This window comes from Suillus clintonianus (genome assembly GCF_016758775.1).
Source record: "Suillus clintonianus strain FC179 chromosome Unknown DEU56scaffold_40, whole genome shotgun sequence".
NCBI lineage: Eukaryota > Fungi > Basidiomycota > Agaricomycetes > Boletales > Suillaceae > Suillus > Suillus clintonianus.
Window position 1 is genome coordinate 223,276 of NW_024539264.1, and position 22,269 is coordinate 245,544.

At 48.7% G+C, this 22,269-nt stretch overlaps 6 protein-coding genes across 6 annotated transcripts; 2 read left to right on the forward strand and 4 right to left on the reverse strand.

Annotated features, from left to right (window-relative positions):
- Positions 1–1,908: 1,908 nt before the first annotated feature.
- Positions 1,909–2,740, reverse strand: DEU56DRAFT_688393 (uncharacterized protein; the record flags this gene model as incomplete). Its single annotated transcript, XM_041347057.1, has 5 exons — positions 1,909–2,013; positions 2,086–2,402; positions 2,456–2,534; positions 2,588–2,624; positions 2,676–2,740. Coding segments are annotated over 5 exons (603 nt in total), but the record flags the coding sequence as incomplete, so codon positions are not given.
- A 543-nt stretch (positions 2,741–3,283) lies between these two features.
- DEU56DRAFT_981029 (uncharacterized protein) lies at positions 3,284–6,331 on the reverse strand (the record flags this gene model as incomplete). Its single annotated transcript, XM_041359812.1, has 8 exons — positions 3,284–3,958; positions 4,017–4,372; positions 4,425–4,480; positions 4,530–4,685; positions 4,750–4,888; positions 4,944–5,507; positions 5,560–6,043; positions 6,114–6,331. 8 exons carry the CDS (start codon positions 6,329–6,331, stop codon positions 3,526–3,528), a joined length of 2,406 nt encoding a protein of 801 aa, XP_041207997.1. The 3' UTR covers positions 3,284–3,525.
- Positions 6,332–12,621: 6,290 nt separating this feature from the next.
- DEU56DRAFT_913226 (uncharacterized protein) lies at positions 12,622–13,345 on the forward strand (the record flags this gene model as incomplete). The annotated part of the gene is made up of 3 exons (XM_041357498.1): positions 12,622–12,903; positions 12,956–13,033; positions 13,088–13,345. 3 exons carry the CDS (start codon positions 12,622–12,624, stop codon positions 13,343–13,345), a joined length of 618 nt encoding a protein of 205 aa, XP_041207998.1.
- A 393-nt stretch (positions 13,346–13,738) lies between these two features.
- Positions 13,739–14,300, reverse strand: DEU56DRAFT_737618 (uncharacterized protein; the record flags this gene model as incomplete). The annotated part of the gene is made up of 2 exons (XM_041348595.1): positions 13,739–14,096; positions 14,146–14,300. 2 exons carry the CDS (start codon positions 14,298–14,300, stop codon positions 13,739–13,741), a joined length of 513 nt encoding a protein of 170 aa, XP_041207999.1.
- A 1,828-nt stretch (positions 14,301–16,128) lies between these two features.
- On the reverse strand, positions 16,129–16,932 carry DEU56DRAFT_756529 (uncharacterized protein; the record flags this gene model as incomplete). The annotated part of the gene is made up of 6 exons (XM_041350047.1): positions 16,129–16,251; positions 16,455–16,523; positions 16,617–16,710; positions 16,742–16,779; positions 16,831–16,840; positions 16,898–16,932. The coding sequence occupies 6 exons, from the start codon at positions 16,930–16,932 to the stop codon at positions 16,129–16,131; spliced, it is 369 nt and encodes a 122-aa protein (XP_041208000.1).
- Positions 16,933–18,442: 1,510 nt separating this feature from the next.
- DEU56DRAFT_948782 (uncharacterized protein) lies at positions 18,443–19,356 on the forward strand (the record flags this gene model as incomplete). The annotated part of the gene is made up of 6 exons (XM_041359089.1): positions 18,443–18,513; positions 18,566–18,608; positions 18,658–18,753; positions 18,804–18,857; positions 18,887–19,054; positions 19,111–19,356. The coding sequence occupies 6 exons, from the start codon at positions 18,443–18,445 to the stop codon at positions 19,354–19,356; spliced, it is 678 nt and encodes a 225-aa protein (XP_041208001.1).
- Positions 19,357–22,269: the final 2,913 nt, after the last annotated feature.

The window sequence follows — 22,269 nt, forward strand, 5'->3', positions numbered from 1 at the left end:
AATGCTGCAGTGAGGTGTCTCCATTGGTCTTCAAAGGCCCTGGAAATAGGTGGATCGCAAGACAGAACCATACGACGCTGGAACCCGGACATTGGTTGACAAATCGCATCGCCGGTCCGGATTCTTGGGTTCATACCGTCAGATACTCTCATCAAGGCGACAAGTTGGCGAGTGGTGGGGATGACAACGTCATATGAACGAGGACGGCTCACACATCTCCTCATCGAGCGATACCACCATGCGAAAATGGCGGCTTATTGATAGGAAGGAACTCCTCGCGTTTCGGGGCCACGCTCGCAATGTCAGATCCATTCTGTCTGAAAGAGGGTGAATGTCATCTTGTCAGTGCATCAGTAGACTGTCTCAGTTCGCATCTGGGACCTCAAGGTCAGTGAGCCAGTCGGAAAACCGCTGATGCACGACTACAAACTCTTCGCTATCGCCATTTCCCGTGATGAAAAACATATTGTCAGTGCTGGAGTATATGCGTATCTATTTGTATATGGAGCTTCGAGGGTGCGCTCAAACACAATGGCGATGAATCTGTGAGTGTGCTTATGTTTTTTCGTTGTTTTCTAAGTGGGTTTCAAAGTGGGGATGATGGTAACGCATGGCAGCAGCCCGATGCGAAGAAGGCTAGTCATATGTACTTCAATTTCTACTCGTAGCTCACTTTTTATCAGAAACATACAGTGCAAACGAGAGAGCCTAATGCTACACGACGTCAGCCTGCCCATCGGGTACCACCAGGCTTTTTCGATGTCCCACCAGATCATTCTTATGTACGTTATTAGTATCACTTCGAGTTTTATTCTGACTTCTGCGGGCTCAGTTCTCTGCATGAAGCCGCCACCACTCTTCTTCCTCAGCACCACGAGGAAACGCGCTTCTTGGTTGCTTATTCCACCACAGCCGCTCGATGCACATGATACGTCGATGTCCACTCCTCTCGCCTGGACTCGAGGCCTTTTGAACCGGCGCGGAGGTGAAGGCATTGAATTGCACGAGCGCAGCCCAGCAGTTGTTGACGTCCCGTATGCAAAGGGAAAACGTGTACGTTCTTTCTCCTTCTCGGACGTCGAACCGACCTCACATTATGTAGAGGGATGCTTCATCAAGGGAGAAACGGAAAACAAAACAATTACACCCTACTACGGGCAGCCTACGGCCTCCCAAGCCCAATTCCACGCAGCAATCTAGTTCGACTCAGATCCAGTCATCTCCATTTACATTGGCGCTTGTGCATGTATGTAACACTTGAGCTATGGATATTATAATGTTGGGCTCATTACTTCTGCTGTACACTCTCACCCACGCAAACAGATACACGTCAACTCATTAGGATGGTTGGTGCAGTCCTTCGCCCTAGCGCTTACCCGGTGGACTCGATCCCGTTGCTGAAACACCTTCCTTGATATGGCTGAGACTTAAACGATTCACGAGGAACGAGACAATTCACACCGGCGTGAACAAGCGAATGGTATGCATTCGATCTTTACTTTATGTCTGAGTAGTTCCACAGCGAAGCAAGTATTAATGTAAATATCGGTCTTTCGTTCGCGAGACGTGCGAGAGGATAGCGATCTTCTATAGTTCAACAGAGACTATATGAGATGGCCTTTCTTGGTGGTGCTGATGCGCCCGTAGACAGTACATTATTTACCTACCGTTTATCATTGTGAAGCAACGATAAGCTACAATTGACACGCTGTCCGAGAAACTATAAAGAGGCTGCGGCGCAGACGAAGAAGACAACACAATAATTAAACAAATAAATCAAGTACACCATGCCGTACACACTCATGCCTCCGCCAACTTCGTTGAAACAGGATGCGACTCGACACTGCCCTGTTCTGGCCTAGCTGCTCGTGCAACGTTGGCTTCTTCTGATGCGTTCGATATAGTCCCTGCGAATGCTAGAGTCGTAGGTGCTGCAGTAACTCGGGTCGACCACTCGTGTGTAACTGCCCTTCCCCGTGCCACACGTATGATGATGAATAATTGCGTAATGCCCTGGTTTTGTTGAAAGAAAGAGAAAGAAGCTAACATCAGAGACGCAGATAACTAAGGTTTCTGCCTGCTTACCTGAATTGGGTTGATAGACAGGAAGCATATAGTGGAGAGAGTGTTTAAATCCATAGCAAATACGACTATAAAGAAAATGATGAAGATAGTGTATGACATGGCGGACTCGACGACCATGATGATGATGGTAACATAGGGGCCAGAATCATATTCGGCCAAGGCTTGCTTCATCTGGCCTCGTATAGAGAGCAAACGTTTCGTCACGAGAGTGGTGTAGAGCACGGTGAGCACCACTTGGAAGGCAAGGTACGCAAGAGCGGTTTCGGCATCGTAAAATATAGCACCGGTACCCTCCTGGACCAAGATGACAATAGCCACTACTGCTCAAGATGTCAGCGACGACTGCCACTTAGTAAAATATGAACAGCACCAATCAAGCCAATATAGAGGGCAACCATGGGGATCATCACGTGTCTCGTCCAATTCCATATCACAAAACATCGGTAAAGCTGAGTACATTTCAAGTGTCAGGTTGGCACATATGGCAAACTATTCGGCTCACAAGCAGGGCTTGCATAAACCACACCGAGACGTAACCACTAGACGAGACCGTCAACACTGTCTGTAGATTGATAACCAAATGTGCATACCACAATATCGCCAGAAAGTTGATACGGTGATGCATTGCGTTCTCGATTAGCGCGACGGGACCACCAGCATCAGTGATCCCTTGAGTTCTTGATATTGTACCCGTGAGAACTGTAGAAGGATATATTTTTGCTCTGCTAAATATGACTATCTATCCAGTGAGGATTTTGAGTGGTGGTTCTATGGTCATTGATTGCCCACAAATCCGGAGTAACATGGCTGATCCATGACAATATTGTGACACTACTCCTTTGCTACCGGTGAGGGGTGGTAGGGTACTCGCGTCCACCTTTTTGAGCATTGTGAATTTGCCTAACTCATGTTTTGAGTTCTAACATTATTCAAGACCTTTGCGTGGGAGGGCTTTTTACCACTCGTCAGCAAATCTAGAATGACATTACATTTAACAGCAAAATTGTAACATACCACCATTGCAGCAGGCAAAAGACGCAAGCTGACTCCCTTCAATCCCTTTGACAACTCTTATTTTGTCCCGAGCATGTTTTGAATTACAATGTCGTTTAAGTTCTTCTCATGCAAGGTGCCTTTAGCACTGGTCAACGCATCTAGAATGACTTCAGACTTAACAACAAAACTGTAACATACCGTCATTGCAGCGAGCAAAAGACGCAAGCTGACCCCCTTCAATCCCTTTGACAACTCTTATTTTGTCTCGAGCATGTTTTGAATTACAATGTCGTTTAAGTTCTTCTCATGCAAAGTGCCTTTAGCACCTACTATCTCGTCATCTCATCCACTATATCCGGCACACCCATGAATGTCATCATCTCCAAAATCACAGTATACACCTTCAACAACACCGAAACCCTCCCTTGATTGTTCGGCCCGCTTCTATCCAACCCACGAGGCGTGCCTTGAGGTTTGGACGGAAATCTTCCCGCAGGTCATCCAGTCCTGGATATCCATGTCAATGTACCCGAGCGGATCGGAGTCGTCCATGGCCCCTTCCATCCCAGGGGGAAGAGGAAGCCTCATCATCAGTGCCGCCAGTGCTATCGGATGGGTGGTACCACTTGAAGGCGTCACCACAGCACCGACCCAGCTCGTCGCCCCAGTGCCTCCCGAAGCAGAGCACCGACGATCGACTAGCGGCCGCTGGCGGAAGCCCAACGTCGGTCTTCTTGATCGTCCTACAATAACACGAGTTCGATAGAAAATGAATATCCACCAGAGGCTGCTCGGTGCAGGAGAGATTATTGGATACAATTGCCGATTGCTGGAAAAGGATGTAGCCACATCCAACGAGAGCTTCGCTCTCCTCCGGCTAGAACCCGCGGCCATGTTTTGCGACGTGATTATGTAGTGTTTGGTTTGCATGGCACATCCAGGAATCGACAAGTTCTTCCCAATGTTCTGATGGGAGGTCGCGGTATTTTATCAACTTTGGGATGTGGACGAGGGGGAGAGAGCAGGATATGCAGGACCAGGATGTCGGCTTCAACGATACGAGTTGCTCAGCAGACACCAATGGGGTAGGTTCATCGGGTGAAGAAGACCTCGCAGCCTGCGAATTCGCAATCCCAATTTTGAGCTCGTAGTGTCCTTGACGACTTTGGGCATCCTTCTTCCCTGGAGCGACTCGGACAGGCAGGCTTAGTGGAGGCGAGGAGGCCCAAGAGCTTCTAATCACCAGCCAGTCGCCATCTGTCCCACTGGACGAAGTTGGCAACACTTCAGCCTGCAGTTCTGTGTCAACAGGAATGCCCGAAAACTGTCACGAAGACCAGGACATGTTTCAAGGTCTCGTGATATTCGGCGACATAGGAAACATCGAGTGCGATACCCCCTGCACAGCTCTGATTAGGCTGTGTGGACAATAATCTCCCAGTGCTCACCTTGCTGTTCTGTTCCAGATTGGACCTGTCCATGGGATGAGCTCGGTCTGCTGGAGCTCTTAGACAGCCGTCGGCTAAGTTCCGCTGCAGGGCGCAACCATTGTGGGGCAGATATACTTCGACTGCGTGACTTCTTGTGGCCTCTTGTCGAAATGTCTGGGACCGGCTTGTCAATCTCCAGAAGAGGACATCGTTTGATGGTGTGACCCGTGAGGGATACTCAACATTGTTTCGCGGATGAACTCCGGGAGCGTGACAAGTTCATCCAGTGCTTTGACTTTGGGTTGCAAGATGGCATCTTGATCATGTAATCTCCCAGCTCCCGAACGTTGGACAATATGATCGACGAATGCGCCTCGCTAAAAAGTTCTCTTTGGTAAGTAATAATCTCTGGCCAAAGTGGGCTGGAATTACCTGATCCTCGTACTGCTGTTTTGCTTCCCTGAGCCTGATCATCCGTCTGCTATCCATGATAACTGACTGATCGGTCAACTTGCGGTCTGATGCTTTCCCGAGGAGCTCAAGCATGTGGTTAAGGTCGCGCATATCCCGATCATGAGCTTTCTGCTTCCCCTTAGCTATGGAAGGCTGGACTTTAGAACCTTCAAGTCGTGCGCGCTCCATTTGGGCGAGCTTGGAGCTCTTCAACTCCACTCGTTGGTTGTGTAGCTGGGGTGCAACGAGGTACAGACGCTCGATTGCCAGCGTCACAGCATCAAAATCCATGCGCAGTTTCTCGTTAGAGATGCTGGGAGATGGTATCGACCTTGGTGGATGCATACCAGCCTTCTCGGAAGATGATTGATATCCAGCATCGTATTCCGGGGGTGTCTCGAAGTCGTGGTCTACGTGGTCATATTGAGGGGGGAGGTGATCTAGGGGGGAGGGACGGTGGGAATCGGCGCGATCTTTACAAAGTGCTGTTACTGTTTCTAGTTTGCGGTCGATCTTGGACCAAAGCAGCGCGGTTTGTACAGTCTGTATTGGGGATTGCGGGGAGAGAATGCTTGCCCCTGCCTTCCGTTCCAACTGTAGATCGCCAAGTTGCTTTGAGGGTGCTTATGAGTTCAGGGGGATGTCGATCGATAAGGCCAGGAGAAGCGGAAGAAGATGCCTGAGGTGCTGAATCTAAAGGAGGAGAAACTGCAGGCAATTGGTCCAAGTCCAAAAGGAGGGACACTATAACTTGCGCAAAATGTGCATCCTGTCGGTTCATCGAAGGCGCTAGAGCATCGACTCGATCCCTAAGTTCTTCTAGGAGAGTTGTATGGTCATCCTGGACTTTGTGTGATATCTCCCCACCGTCATGATTTCTGAGATTTAACACAAGTGTCTCAAGTGCTGAGTATGATTGTGGCGCCTGCTCACGGTGCATAGAGGCTGGCATTGAGTGGCGCCTGTCTGGGACAATTGGCTGCCATCTTGTAGGGATGGATAACAAGTTATTGAGTGTCATGAGACACGAAGTCTGAACGGCAGTGATTGATGGTATGATAACTGTCTGCAAAATTGGGCTAAGAATTTGGAGACACATCATTGAGATCCATCACTCACGAGCAGTTTTTCTGGTGCAATGTGATTTACATTATGTAGCGCTGCTGCTGATCGCAGCGTGCTTTGCGATACGCGCCCATTGGCCAGGCTTCATACTCTACTTGCTCCTCAGCAAGTTCTTCTAAAAGTGCTTCCTGAAGTAGTTGCTCTCTTTCTTCTGCGCTCGGAAATGGTTTCGGAACGGACGTTCGAAGGCTTTCATCCTGCTCAGCGGGCTGTACGACTTGTGTACGAACGAGAGTCGCCATGAACAGCGTTCTCGGACCGTTTCTGCGATTTCGGGGGGTTTGGCTAAAATAGTTGGAGGCTATAGACAACACGTGGTCAAGGTCCAGGGGTGCCACGGTTCGGCAGCACGATAATAATTCAAGGTCAAGGAACGTCTGGATGTACACCGTTGGATTATTGCATGTGAAGCCCCACCTATGGTACATGCAGGAACTTGCACGAAGCAAAAGAGATGCGAGGAGGACTGGAAACCGACGCGAGAGCTATCGAACGTTTCCGAGACGACAAAAACGCAATGTCAAAGCCAAGTAATGCGCAAAGGGAAAGCATGTAAGCGCAACAGGACTATAGTGAAAATGAATGAAAAAAACGGAGTGCTGATATACATCTACCATCTACCATATGTAAGGACCATGCGTTTGATCCCGCGGAACCAATTCGCGTCGCCTCCATGTGCGCGCTAGTGGGGTAGGTACTAGGCCATGAATCAGAAAGATGTCGTGAAGTCATCTTCCTCGTCCTCATCTATGTCTGCGTCCACGTCCTCACCAACTTCCATTGCCCCGTCATCCAGGTTATTTTCAACACTTGAATCTTCGTCGTCGTCGTCGTCGTCGTCGTCGCAGTCCAGCTCTTCACCTTGTTCGTCATCATTGTCTTCCTCCCCTCCTCCATCTTGCACGCCGTGACAAGGTTGAGTATGGCGCTCCCACTCCCCATCATCATGGTTCTCATTTTCTTCCGATCTTGCGCTATCTGTAGGGTCCATGTTGGCACAATCTCGTGTCAGTTCGCGCAGGACAGTAGGATGCCCAATCCCGTAGTGCGTATAACGCATAAACATATCCCGGTCAACGAATCTAAGTAGTTAACAGAATGAGGACAACGGGATGAAATGATGTACGTACATGCCAACATAATAAGCCTCCCAGTCGTCCAATTCACCGGATTGTCGGGCAAATGATTTTCCATGGCGAAGAGAGGTAGTTCCGCGGTGTGAAACAAAAGCGGGAATTAGGTGTGCGCCTCGGATGACCTGGCCAGGGTTAAGAAAACCAAATGCGTCACGGTCGGAATCATCAACAAAAGCGACCTTAGGAAGTCGAGCGTAGCTAATTCCTGATTGGTGGTCAGTCAAAGGCGCCAGCCATCTGACATAAAGCACCTCAATTTGGTGCCTTTTTATTGGACCTTCAATATCAAGCCATACATCCATATGGTAAATGCCCAGAACACGGGCATACCAGTATGGATGTCGGGGTCTCGTTTCTCCAGATAAGACCATGATGTCGGCGGACGTCCGAGGATTGATTATGTCGTATTCTCGCCGAAGGTCATAAGTGGTGTAACGAACCTGTCAAGTGGAAGTGTCACACTAGCAAACTGATAGTGTGTGCAACATACCTGCATTGTTTGGACGGTGTAGAGTCTGTTGTCTGGGATGATAACTGAATTGCGCTCGGCATCCGTGAAAGTATGGTCGCAATAGCCGATATCTAAGTGTCGAAGACGATATAATATATGGTCCTTGAGTTTGGGTATGAACGCCTGGATAATATCTTGAATAAAGTGAACATTAGGAAAGCGCCACCTACTGTTACAGCTGGATCATTATCATGATCTCGAAGAAAACTGAACAAATCTAACGGGTTGTTGCGGCAAAGTGTTGGTATGTAGTGGTGATCCTTCAAACATGCAGGTAAGTCGACCAGCGGCTGTTCCGTAGTGTGCGAATTGTGTCCTGCGACTCGCCGAAGGACTCGTCGTCGACGCTCATGCTTAGCAAGTTGAGCTGGGGTGTCGAGTTTACTGGTCAATGGATAGAATGCTTTGAGCGCTCTATGCGCCAACTCTCCCTGGCCAGAAATTAAATTGAGACGTGAATACAAAGCAGAGAATCACGTACAATTTGTGATGTATAGGAGTCTATGGTCCCAAAGAGTCGGATTGAGTATACATAATCCCCCATGGCGTGATACTTGTAAGTGTTCATGTTGAATTTCTTACCCTTCCGGCCACCACTCCTGGCATCCGTGTTGTCGGCACCTGAGCGTTCACGGGCAGCCTTGCGCTCTCGAGCAGCCGTTTCTTTTGGCAACTCTACCGTGGTGAAGGCAACACATGTGAAATCTCGGAACTTCCGCAGCTGACGGCACAGCATCTTGAATGACTCATCTAAAACGGTCAAGGTGGTCTCAGAATGCAGCCTTAATTTGGCGAGGGCGTGCCATTGGGCAAACCTGTAGAGAAGTGTTTGTATGATTGCGTCATGACCATCTGGCAAGAGGCCTTCAAAGACAGGCATTGCACACTGAAAATGATTGTAAATAGTGCATGTCGGCAACGGAATCAGAAAAACACACCTGCAAAATATCTTCAAAGTCCCGCGCGGCCAGCCTTTTCATTTCCGAGGGGTTGTTCGCAAATTTGCGAATAACCCCATGGCCATATGAAGGGACATCACGAAATCTAAGTTTAATGCCATCACTTTGAATAAAGAGGAGAATGGTGTAGGACGAACCTGCTGTCAAGAATCGCAACCAGGCGGTCGCCGCCAGGACAGGCATAAAGTAGGCGGATGAGGTGTGTAAATAGTGACTTCCATGTACCTAGTTCACACTCGTGCATGAAATCTACAACGAGCATGCGAAAGGCATCAAATCCTAGAGGTCCTAATTTTTCCGCAAATGCATTCTGGTTGAAAATCAGGTGCTAGGCCTGAGGGGATTAATTTCCAAGACACTCACTATGGTTGGCACCCAGGATCCTTCGCCTAGGGTCGTCTGTACCTTGGAGCCATTGACGGTATTTCCCTCGCTATAGATGAAGCTGCGGGCCATGGTTACACGCTCCAGGCAGTAAGCTCGAAGGTTAGCGAGGCGATCTTGGATGTCTCTAAACAGGCCCAGGAGGTCGAATGAGGCTTTTGGCTGGAGACACCGTGGACATGGGCAAGAGCCCATGTCTTTGATTGTAGCTATTAAAACCCTGAAGTGAGGGTTGGTACGTCAATGAAGAAATAGAAAAATAACGTACTTTTCTGGATAGTCAGCCGAGTAAGTGAAAATACGTGGGAATACCCTTCTGAATACTCCATCTGGGCACCGGAGCACGATTCCATGGCGATAAGCGTGAACAAATTCGGCGTCTAAGAGGTGTTTCCAACATGCATGAAATAAGTCGCGCCGACAATGCGCATGAAGCGCGGCCATGCCGCTTTTTGATATTCGATGTAAGCTGCTGAAGACGTCTTTTACATTATCTGGAAGCTAAACTTGTACATGAGAGAGAAGAACGGCACGGGAGGCAGTTCACCTACGGAGGGTAAAAAACCGACAAGGTGGCATGCACCGGATTTGGGTGCTGAGCGCGCGTACTTCGTTAGATTTCCAAAGTATAGATAAAGGGGCCAGGCTTTAGCGGTTCCGAATGTTGCAAGATGTGTTGCATCCGAGAAGAACATGAGTCCGGCAATGACGCGGTCAAGTGAACAGCCGGGCTCTCTTGGCTGCCTCTGCAGATCATCCTGAGCTTCTAACCAGGAGTCGGAGGTATAGAGCTCATCGAACACGCGCTCGTGATGGTCGTCTAGGGGGTCCTTCCAAATGCGCTGGAAAGGGAACAGATGGTATGCGCGTGCTTGAATATCAGCAAATGCGGAACGAATCACAGCCACAAGTGGGCGATAATGAAATCCTGGGACGCTGAATGATACCGATGAGTCCTCTTTTGACCGCGTAGGTATCTCAAGGGTAATATCGGTCTCCAGCCAGTCATCTGGAAAGGTGACACTCCCCTTGCCACCATGGTTGTCCAACATACGCAAACTCCTCCTAACTGAAAATCCATCCAGGTGCTTGAGATCGAAGTCCTCCGCCCGGATAACATCGTTGACAAGACGCGTTACTTCTGCCTCTGATTTCTGATGGCTTCCAAAATTCATCCACGTCATAAGACGGTAGATGGTCATATTAGCAAAGGGATAAGGTGGTCCAGAGACCCCATGGGATGGATCGTGTGCCTGAGTATCATGCGCATCAGCAGTCATTGGACAGGATGTAGCTAGTAGCGGAGATGGGATGAATTTATCGGGCTCGAAGGATGGGCGTCTAGGATATTTTCGACAGAGTCCAATCGCGGTGAATGCCGTTTGAAGAGAATCGCGCAGCGTTAAAATAACTCTTTGAATCCTGCGCTGTGGTGGATTCTGAATATCAGGGAGAGTAGATGGGACATTGCCAGAGGAATCAGAAGGGTTAATGTCTTCTTCGGGAGGTTGGAAATCGTCGAAAGATCTTGGAACTAGCCTAAGTGTACGCCGTGAGGGATGCTGACCTGAGTCTACTACTAATTTATGAGATGAAGGAGGCACATAATCTAATGATGGTGCACACCTGAAATATCATGGTGTTGAGTGGCGTCCTCCATGGCAACATCCGAAACACCTGAGTCCTGGAATACAAAAGCTGAGGCACTTGCACAAGCGGTACTGTCGATGGCCTGGCTGATACCAGGTGGCGGGCATTCTGTGGATTTGCACTGGGCGATAGGTTTCAAGGAGCGAATCTTCACAGGTCGGATCGGCGCGAGCTAAGGATTGGAAGGTATGTGAATCAACCCGCAGCTAGTGCCAAGTAGTGACCTACGCTGCTGCTACCTGCTGTGAGTTGTGAGCTCAAATTTTGCGATACTGAGTGCCTTGCCCGGTCCCGCCTCCTTTCTGCGGCTAACTTGCTTTCCTTCTGATAATACTTGCACGTAGTGCGATGCCTGTCAAGTCCACGAAAGTCCGTGTCTCTCTCCCATGAGCAACGCAATGCACCACAGGACACCATTAGAAGGATAAAGATGATGAAAGAAATCCAAGGCAGCCGAGGTAGATGCATTCCGCTGTAGCGGCTGCCACAATAATAAGAAAGACCAAGCGCTGAGCGATGAGCGCTTGCAAATTATGATCAACAGTAAACCAACTTGCCTGCGATACGGTATACTACATTATATCCAGGCTCATTTAGGCATCTTGCCATATTTGTTTGATACTTACGCAGCGTCCAATTACATAACTAGGGTTTGGCGTTGCCGAAATAGACCTTGCTCCGCAGATGTCATTTATTTGTTTTATGCCACAAATCGACAACGACCTCTGGTTCGAGCTCTTCGCAAGTCCGAAAAGTGATTATCATTTACTGAAGCTTACTTGAAAAATCCGTGTCTAGACTCGTCTTTATTCTGTGACGTCGCCCTTGATTGTTCTATCGTTTTCAACAGTCTCGTACCAACTGCGTATCGTTGTTTTTGTGACCTTCGGGTCAGCGAATTTACCAGATGCCAATAGACCTTGCTTCGCAAGGTAATTGTAAGGTCCAAACGACAAGAAATTCTGATACAATGTGCGAGAAATCATGAATTCGTCAATGATACGCAGTATGATCAAAATCCAGTACATAACAGTACACCTGACTAGTAGTATCATATATAGAGCAAAAAACATGGCCAGCTGTAGAGGAAAGAACCGTGCCAGAACTCAAAATGGATCAAAACTCCAGCTGGCAGCTTGACAACCATCTAGACTTATATTCCGGCAATACGCATTTTGCCTTCTCCACTCTCTGTGCCCATAGATCCTCCTCCCGCTTCAGAAGTGTCAACAGTTGGGTGTACTGGCGAACACGGTTCTGCGCAGCAGCATAGCTTGCATATACGGTGTCAACGCTGAGCTGGGTGAACAAAATATCCTGATCATCTTCCTCCAAGTCGATTCCGTCGAGTGCCATCTATATTCAACTACTTAATGCTCGCAGATAAGTGAAACTTAAAAGAACTATACCAAATATGCCTGTAGGTCGTGTTTGCGCTCTGCATTGTGTACATTTGCACAATTATTAGGGAACCCTGCGCCATGTTCGCGAGGAGAGCCTGAAAGATATGGGATTGACGGTGAAGACATAGGGCGGGTTTTATGATGAGTTTCAACTTTGGTTTCAATATTGAGTTGCGTGACATATTAAATGGGATATTTTGGTCGGAGTAGTGCGGTGATTCAATTTCTCACTACTTCCCTATAGCCCTCCATGAGCGCTTGAGCTATGGTGTGTACAGGCGTGTTCCAGTGTGATCTCTGTATTACAATGCCAGTACCACATCCGTAGCAACATCCATGTCATATCATACAGTCACTTAGTGGAAAATCCAAACCATATGAGTTCACCGGGATGAGTTGGATATATAAGGCAGGATATCCTAATCAGGACGTGAGAGCAAAAGAAATGCGATTAAAAGACAGCCCTTCCAAGAGTACTCAACAACAAACATGTCATCCGACTCTGACTGGGATTCCCATAGCATGGACTCTCGTCCTTCTGATTTCAACGATGGAGCTGAAGCCATCTTAATGAACACTAGCTTCAAGATCGAGGCTCTCGAGGGAGGCGAGGGAGACAATTTATCAAGGTGTTCTACTCCGGAAAGCCACAAGGACTGCCATGGATATAACTCGAATGGGCAGGGCGCCCCTGTGTATTCCTGCGGCTGCTACAAGTATAGTGAGATGGAAAGATACAAAAACCCACCTTCACATCCAGACCTAGAGCAGGTATGTCGGACGGGCAAATTATAGGAGGCTATTCTGATCAGCGTAATTGCAGGCATTAGAATCTGGCAATGACGACCCCGATAATATTGATGTGTTAAGTCCAAAACGAAAGACCTGTAATGAGGATGATGTAAGTGCGCAGTTTCATCAATCATTTGAATGATTTACTCACTACTGCATGCAGACTCCGCGTAACTTCTTCCAGGACATTACCAATATGCGGGCAGCATCTATGCCTGCCATCGAACTTCCACCATTGAAGCGTAGGAAGCTTGAAAGCCAATCCAAATTGTTTGAAGGGGGATTAACTCAATCCCTAGCTCAGGTTGCACAGGAGGTTGCGGTCGTGCGTGAAGCTCTGGGTAGGATCAAAGAAGATCTTGGTCGGCAAAGCATAATTCTTCTTGCGATATGTGAAGCCATTCAAATTGATGAGATGTGATTGAAATTCCTCATACTTAATAGTAGTAGCTGCACGAATACCAAACTGTGATTTGTTGTGCGACACCGGCAGTTTCTGTGACACTCACTATTCCGTCCATCCGGGTTTGCTTGACTCAGAGACAGAGGTTACGATGCGGTGTTGACTGTTGAAAGAATGAATTTTCATCCAAGTGGTCTTCCTTGGCATGCTGCAGGCCAGAAGAAAGGACGACCAAACGGGAGTAGCTGAAGGCCATTTTTAAAAGACCAGTACGGAAAATAAACATGGGGCTTTTCGGTTCGATGCCATCTAACTGATTGAACCAATGTGCGCCGACGCGTGCCAATTCGTTGTCAGTTTCACTAGCAATCTGAGTGAAATTCGCAGACTTCAAATTCATCAGTACTGGCGTCAAAGGGATCGTGGGAACGAATGGACACGTACCTTGTTGAGTCCGAGCGGGTGATTTGGGTCGCTGGGAATCTTCCCCATGAATTTTGCGCCGATATTGAGCTTCATGGAGTACATACAAAGTTGAATGTCAAAGTCCTCGAAATTATACTTGGAGGAGCACCACCAATCGTGCAAATGGTTTGCAATATAATCGGAATTAGGAATGATGGGCGCTTTGCCATACTGAGCGCCAGTCGACCGGTCCAAGTTGAAGCAGTTGATCCAGACCCTTGTGCGATTGAGAAGGACACGGGCGTGGTGCTCATTCAGGGGCGTTGCAGTCGAAGGTCTATTCAGGTTGAGGTCCTGGGCCAGTCTAGAACAACGTAAGAAGACGCCGTGAGACAGTGTCGAGAGTTCCCTACCGGATTGCGACACCAAGGTACACCCAGCTGCGATCCTCTTCCCAGCGTCGTGATGGAACAGGATAAAGCTGTAACAGTATGTAAGCTAGACACATCTCCTCATTCTTGGGACCGGTGAAAAGCGTAGTGCCTGCCGCGAGCTGTGCATATCGCATCACTTCGGCGTAGAGGCCTGGGCGTTCGGTGTAGAATCGAGAAGCGACGGCACACACTAAGAATAAGCAGGTCAATGACAGCCAAATTTCATAATCAGTATACATCAACTGATGCACACATGGGCACTTACATCGACATATTTCTCGAAGCAGCGTCTGGGCGGCGCTCCAAGGCTGGGTGAAAGGTGAGAAACCATGCAAAGGTGGGAAGAGATAATATAGGATTTCGAAATCCAGAAAAGGCACACTTACTCCTTATTCTGCGATACGACGATACGAATGCTGCCGCGGGAACATCCCTGAAGCGGATGTGGAAGCCACGGAATTCGTTTCCGATGTTGATAGACAAGCTAAGAGGTTTGTTTGGATATTCAATCTCGGGCAAAAATTCAGGGGCGAGACCTTCGTTGGTTGATTGATAGAAGTGCGTCTTCAAAATGTGCCTACGGCAAGATCAGCTACTAATCTACCGTTGGCTTTCAACCCTACTTGTTGAAAATGAGCAAGCTCTCGAGAAGTTGTAGATCCTGCTTGTTCAGGACTGTACGTCTGATTTATGGTACAGCTCAGAGTCAGACAGGGGCTGCGTGGTTTGAAGCCGCTGGTAGGAGAGTGTAGGACTGGGCGCTTCTCGTCAAAGTCACCCAAGGCAAATACAGCAGCAGACTCCCTCGGGCTGTGATGCTTCATCCGCAGCTGGATAGTGTACCATGGCAAAATTGGCATTGAGGAGACAAATCTGTTGGAGAACTATTAATGCGACGTCTTGAGCGAAACTGGCAACCCACAATTTCAGCGTGTGCATGAATGACTTTAGCAATGCTCTCTCGCGTGAAGATTTGCTCAATGCGCATCTCTTGATATCATTGAGCACCTCAGCGTGTAAGGGGTTCGATTTGTCCAAGATATTCTTGAGGTGGAGGTACGCAGGACCCAGGCGATTGCAGATATGCTGAGCGAAAACCCAACCGAAATCTAGTGAAGAATTAACCCAATTCCTACTCTCAAAAACGTTGGACATACAAGCATAAGACTCACGAGAAACACCGTAGAGATGGTTGTGTATTGTCATCGTGTTGAGGAGACGCACAGCAGAGAAAAAGCACGAGATGGGCCAACATTCGGACGGGAAGTGAATACGGAGGTCTTGCACCTGCCAGAATGGCTGAGATTGTGCCGCCGAGGTTGTGCGGAATTTTGAGACCAGGCTGAGATTGTGTGAGAAATTCTGAGGATGGCTGGCCCGGGCGAAGTAAGTACTAAAAATAGCACTTATCTGAAATTGATTCGAGTCACTTCCACTGGGCTTCTGTCTCAACGATTCCCTCCCTCGTGGCCATTCATGCAGAATTCAAATGATTCTGGCTGCGCGGCCGCAGTCACATCAGTCGAGAAATCATCGCTGACACAGGTCACATATGTCCCTCGCAGGTCCCAGCTGTCTTAGTGATCTAATCTCTGCTCGTTTTGTGTGTTGCATTGATGAATAAGGCGGAGTAGTGAGTGATAGTACTTGTAGCAAAGCGACCGAGGCAAAACACATGTGCAAGCAGAAACTATAACCCCAAACATCCCGATCGATGGGAAATTGGGGTCAAATAATGGCAGGGGGATATATTGTGGAAACATCAAGTAACGGAAAGATATACAACGGATAACCATAAGATAAACATGTCAACTTTATTTTACCGTTTGTCCAAGTAATCAGCAAGTTATCGCCCAATAAAGGAACTCATTTCCCCTGAATAATCAGAAGCCGTTATTTGCACATGGTCAAGCTACTCGAAACAGTTCAATTTGCAGTAGCCTAGATATCGTTCTAATCCATTCAATCCTGCTCTTCCAGCCCTGCACCCTGCATGTTTTGACCAATCCACCTAAGCTGCACCCTTCCCGGACCATGATTATGGTAGCGCTCATCAGAATCACGCCAAAGAAGCCAGCCAGTGTCCTTCAAGCCACTGATCAGCAACAGGTCACCAGGTGTGAAAAGGAAGCCAGAAACTGTACCTAGTAGCATGTCTAACACGAGGCGAGCATGACCAGCCAAACAGGAAAGGGGGGAGTCAGGACGAGTGTGTCTGGTCCCACAACATTGCTAAACCTCCTCGGGTGTGAGCCAGATATGAGTATCACAGAATCTGAGGTACTTACGTGGTCACCAGGAGGATGCAGAAGCAACAATGGTACACCAACGGAGGATGAGCGGAAGATGAGGAGGGTCTTGATACAGATATAGGTGCATATATTAAGTTGATCTGGTCCTTATTGAGGAAGACTGTCAGTCGACAATAAGCAGGTGACACAATCACATACCTTTGGATAATGTCGATCATCGAGGCTCTTCTGTGTGTCATCCCACTCCCCTGGGCCGCCTGCAATCCATTCTAAAGGCTCTTTTGACATGAGCCTAGTCACTCACATCAAATATATGCGCTCACAATATCTTTGGAATGCTATCTGATGCTAACTCGTAGAGCTATATTTCAAGTAGAATTTCCAATCACTGTGTAGATCCAAGAAAACTCACCTGCATCATCCTGATAATTGATGGGTAAGAAATGTGTCAAAGTCTTCAGAGCGTCGATAGGTCTTACCTCGAGTGGTACTTGAAATGGCCGATGACAGACATGTCTGTGAATTGGGCAGCATCTCGTACTCTCATACGGCAGGGATAATGAATGTTGCAGAGGAAGCAGTATATGCTGTGCACACCATCATCATGAGAGAAGACGATGGGTGTGCCCACGGCGACTTGAAAAATTGAGTCGACCACCATCAGCAAGACAGCACTGGCTGCACACGCACCACACGAGAGCATTTGACATTGTGTCGTCCCAAGGTTGCAGACTCGCAACGAGGAGTTCCTCATCTAGCTCAGAGGCGATGATGAAGAAAGAATAGCTGCGCATATTGCCAGTATGTCGTGTCCGCTATCATCGTGAGAAGAGATGAAGAACGCCCACTATGGTGGGCCGTTTGCACCATAATTAAATCATGTGCACACAGGAATTTCACGCGCGCACACAAGCAGAAAAGAAATCATGCGCAGACACTTCAACATTTTCAATACTAATTATGCATAAAATCCCAATGGTGGAGGAGACCAAGTACGAGCTACTGATTAATTAACTACATTCTCAATACCCCAAGTATCTCTTTGCCAAAGTTTTCCTCCATGAGCACTGCTCCTCAGTCTTCACCTTTTCGCCCCACAGTGTCTGTTTGTTGAACTGCCCTGTTCGTACCACCATGGTGCAATTTCCTATGCCCTCGTCTTTCAGGTCCCCACGAGAAGCAGCATCTCAGGACAAGAAGGACAACGAAAGGCTGGAGTCAAGTCCATGGGCCACAGTCCTGTCTGGGCGATGGCATTCGTTCTGCACTAAGCCTATTTAATGTGACCTTCTTTGCGTGTCTTCTGTGGGCTGGGTACCTGAACGGCCAACATCTCCCGTTCTACGTGATGAGTGTCTTCACGTGTCAGTTCTCGCTTGTCCATCATCAACCAGTGGCCAGCCTCCACCTACCTTCAAGTTTTCAGGAGATTATGTTTCCGCATCATCCACTTCTTCCTACACCCATTCAATGTCACCTAGTTACCCAAGGTTCAGGTTCAGCTGGTGGTCGAACTCTGGACCGAACACCTCTGAACACATTCACGAGGTCCAGTTCGCGTTCGAACCAGGTTCAACAGCAATCTTGAGGTGTTGCGTCAAACACCCAGCGCATCCTCACCAAGATGGCTATGCCAACTTCTGCTGTGAACTGGCACTGGAAAAACAAAATGATGCTCCATGGGCAAAGGAATGATTTCAGCAAGAGCGGACAGCTCTCGTAATCGAAGGGACCGAGGGAAACATTGCGATTTCTTCTGTGAGGATTGATGAAGGTGATGTCGAGCTCGGCAAGCGCAAATCAAAGTGTGTATTCTCTTCTCTCTGCACTTTGCACATTCATGACAATATCTTTTTGTCGCTTTCAGGTTGATCATGATATATGACATTCCTATCAGGCTAGGTTGGCAAGTAGGGATCTGCACAGGTATGGGTAACCCGTGCGGGTCACGGGTACGGGTACGGGTTGAGATTTCGAGACCCGCACTCAAACCCATACCCGTGGTGTACCCGTACCTTCCAAAAATGGTAATTGCTTGTTTGCGCTGTTCTCGCTTGTCTAAATTGTCTTTGCTTGTTTCACGCTTTGGGAAACTGTCAGTGTTGACACTTTTCTAGAAGACCCTGTACCTGAACACAACTACCCAGGGACCTCTACATCGCTGGAGCCGGCATTAAGCCATCATCAACTGTAAGTCCATCCTGTTTGTATCCACCCGCACCCAGTTGACCCTGATCAGGTCCCGATTTGCCTGGACTTGGGTACCAATACGCAACACTACCTCGATGATCCTCTTTACATCGGCGTTCGCCGCCCACGCCCATTGGGTCCAGAAGTGTGTCCCCAGAGACCACACACGCATGCATCCACTCATGTATATTTCAGATGGATGAATTCATGGACGAGTTCATGACAGCCATGATAGCACCATCAGAGTACGTGTTTTTCATACTCTCACTTCGTTCCAGGATGCATTCATTGAACAAGTCGTCAAAATGATGAGTGCGTTGAACGTGCGTCCCATCATCTTCCCCTTGTCAAATCCCGTCGCGCTATGCGAGCTAGACTATCAGGACGCCGTCTTCTCTCATCGTGGCCCTCGTATCGTCGACCTTCCTACAGTACAAGACAGAAAGGTACGTATGTTTTCGTGTATGTTTCCCATCGCCGCTGTTCAATGATTTATCTGCAGCCATTGGTTGTTGCTCCACAGCCGCGGCCCCAGCAGCAAAGCCAATTGCACGGCCAAACCCAGGCGTCGTCATCACAAACTCAGCACACGACCACCTCAACCTCCACGACACCTCCTGCTCCAGGTACTGGTACTACCACAGCTGGTGAAGCAACTGCGCCATCACCACACATCCCATGGTGGGCTCGTCTCGTACTGTTTCTCAACCTCCAGATCTATGGTGAGCATTCAGTCCTTGCCCATTAACTTTGCTAAACAAGCCTATAGAGACGCGCTGTGTCACACAAGCGCAGCCTGCACACTGGCTACTACTGATGCAGAGGTAAGGACAACTCTCACTGATCTACCCTGGTACCCGTGGGTAAACCCCTGACGGGTGCGGGTACGGGTGCGGGTATGACCTCTGGTACCCGGGGGTATACCCGTGCAGTTCCCTATTGGCAAGGGACCACGAGTGATGGGACAGATGTAACTGGATACACTGTTCGACTATGTTGTACGTTTCCCAATGCCCAATGCGGAGACCATGGTCCACGGAGTTGAAATGTTTTGATCACAGTACAATTGGACGCTCGACACTGCCCCTAGTCCTACAGTGAATGCTCTTCGCTTTCGTGAAGACGCGTCTCCCACCTGGGTTCGAGGCCGAGTTTGCCAAGTTCCCTGCAGCTCTCATTGATACCCGTGGAAAGGACCTTTCTGTTAGCGGTGAAGCTAGCCTCACAGGTACACCAGCTCCTTCTATCAGCGCAACTCCTGTGACGGCTGCATCAGCGTCTACCACCCTTCCAAAACCTGCCCCGGTCAAACAAGCTCAAATGAACACGTCCAGTGTGGTCAAGGAAGCGATGTTTATGGCTGCTGCAGATGATATTTTGGGGCTCTTCACAGACGAAAAGAGAATTCCTTCATGGACCCGAGTTCTGCTTCATCAGCTGCAACAGCTCTATGTGAAACCTACACAAATTTCGAACAGTGTGAGGGTTATGGATACCCTCACCTATAATTCACTTTACTTGTGTTTCCATCGTTTACAGTCACGTTGATTCCGATTGCGCCATTCTCGCGCCATCTAGATTACCTAAGCGTAGTAGAAGTTTTTCCTGTCGTCTGCTGCCTTGTACTCTCTTGCGGATTCAACGCCAGTGATTGGCATCCTACTCATTCTTCCGGTCCTCGTCTCATTCCTCGACTCGTCGGCATTCTATTCTCGTCTTAGTCGTGACGTTGCCCAGTCACAGTTTGAATCCGCCTACCAAAATTCGCCCAAGTCGAGATCTTACGCGATCTCCGCGTTACCGCCAGCGGTAACGTACACATCAGAGCTTCTTTTCCCTTGCCACGACCTCACGGTTGTGTATTACTAATAAATGGACCCTCTTAAACAGAGCGCATGGGGCGGAAATCTGCCCTCCGCTGATACAGCGTCTGCTAATACAACTGATACGACGGACCAGTCTTTGCCGTCTAATCCAACAGGTCCTCGTATGCCCTCATGGGATGACTACCGCATGTTGATGCAAACATTCATGCAAATGGGTAATTTTATTTCCGCTACTGATAATGCTCAACGTGCAACCGGCAGAGCCTTGGAAGCCCTCGCATCCAAGGTTGAAGCCCTCAGCACAAACGAGCCCCCTTCCACGCGCCCTGCACCATCCAGCAATTCGTCTGGTGGCACTGTTCGAGTCCGCGAACCGCGCGTGTTCAACGGCAAAGCTGCCGAGGTTGAAGCATTCATCGACGAAGTCTCGAATGCTATTCATCTGCAGCGCCGTTCCCTTATTACTGACTATGACAGGTCTATTTATTTATCTGCTTATCTTGAGGATGGTAGCCCGAAATCGTGGTACCAAGCAATCAGGCTAACGGCCGCTCATCTCCTCGACGACTTTGATTCGTTGATTGGGAATTTTCGTGCTCACTTCGGGGACAGCGACTAGAAGCTTCCGCCTATCGGAAGATGCGTCCCTGAAGCAAACCGGCTCTGTTGCTAACTATGCTTCTCGTTTCAGAGAATTATTAGTTCATTTAGATTGGTCAGAGTCCTCGAAGATCGCCGCCTTCAAGCAGGGCCTTAAGGACCACGTCAAGACACTTCTCATCACCGTTCGTCAAAAGCCAAAGGAATTCGATGAGTTCGTCAAGATCTGCGTCGAGATCGACAACGACTACCACCAGCATGAACTCGAGACCAAGAATTCCAAGCACGGCCAGACCTCGAAATCCAACAGGTCTCATCATTCGACTCTCGTCCGCCTCCACCTCCACCAGCTGTGGCCTCCGTTCTCCCGCAGGGTGAACCCATGCAGATCGATGCTACGAAGACCCGTCGGGGCCCGCTAACAGCTCAAGAACGCGAACGCCGCATTGCCCAGAATCTCTGTGTCTACTGCGGTGGCAGTGGTCATAAGGTGGACTCCTGTCCCAACATGTCCGATGCAGCCAAGAAACGGTTTGCGGACAAGAAAAAGGCTAATCCCTCTTCGGGAAAAGCCTAGGAGGAGCACCAGGTATCTCCAAGCATCTGACTGACACGCTTCCTTCGCCTTCGCCGTCATCAGAGCGCTCTCACATCCGTCTTACGACGGATGGCTATACCCCTTTGAACAAAGTTGCTCCTCTATACATCTTCGCCAACTCCGGCTCTCATCTTAATGCACCTTCGCATTTCTTTATTTCTATTCGTCTTTCCTTTCCTAATCGAAAACCTATCTCTACTTATGCTCTAGTTGACTCTGGCGCTACTGCGTCATGTATTTCGGAACGTTTTGCCGAATGGCACTCACTTCCACGTCGTCTCAAGGACAACCCTATACCCATTCTTGCGGTTGATGACCGTCCTATTGCGTCTGGGCTGATCACCCAAGACGTCATTACTTGCTTGTCTGTTGACTCTCACACAGAAACTTGTCCTCTCACTGTCGTTGCTGTGGGGTACCCAGTTATTCTGGGCCTCGATTGGCTTCGGAAGCACAACCCCAACATTGATTGGGCTGAGATGAACCTCTCGCTCAACTGTTGTGGGCTCTCACGCACCCATCCGGTCACCATTTCGGCCAAAGGCTTCGGTCTTAAGCCTCCTCTCTCCAAATTGGCTATCAACTCCACCTCCATGCTCGGTTTAGGCTTCGGTCTATCCGGCTCAACTCTTTTTGC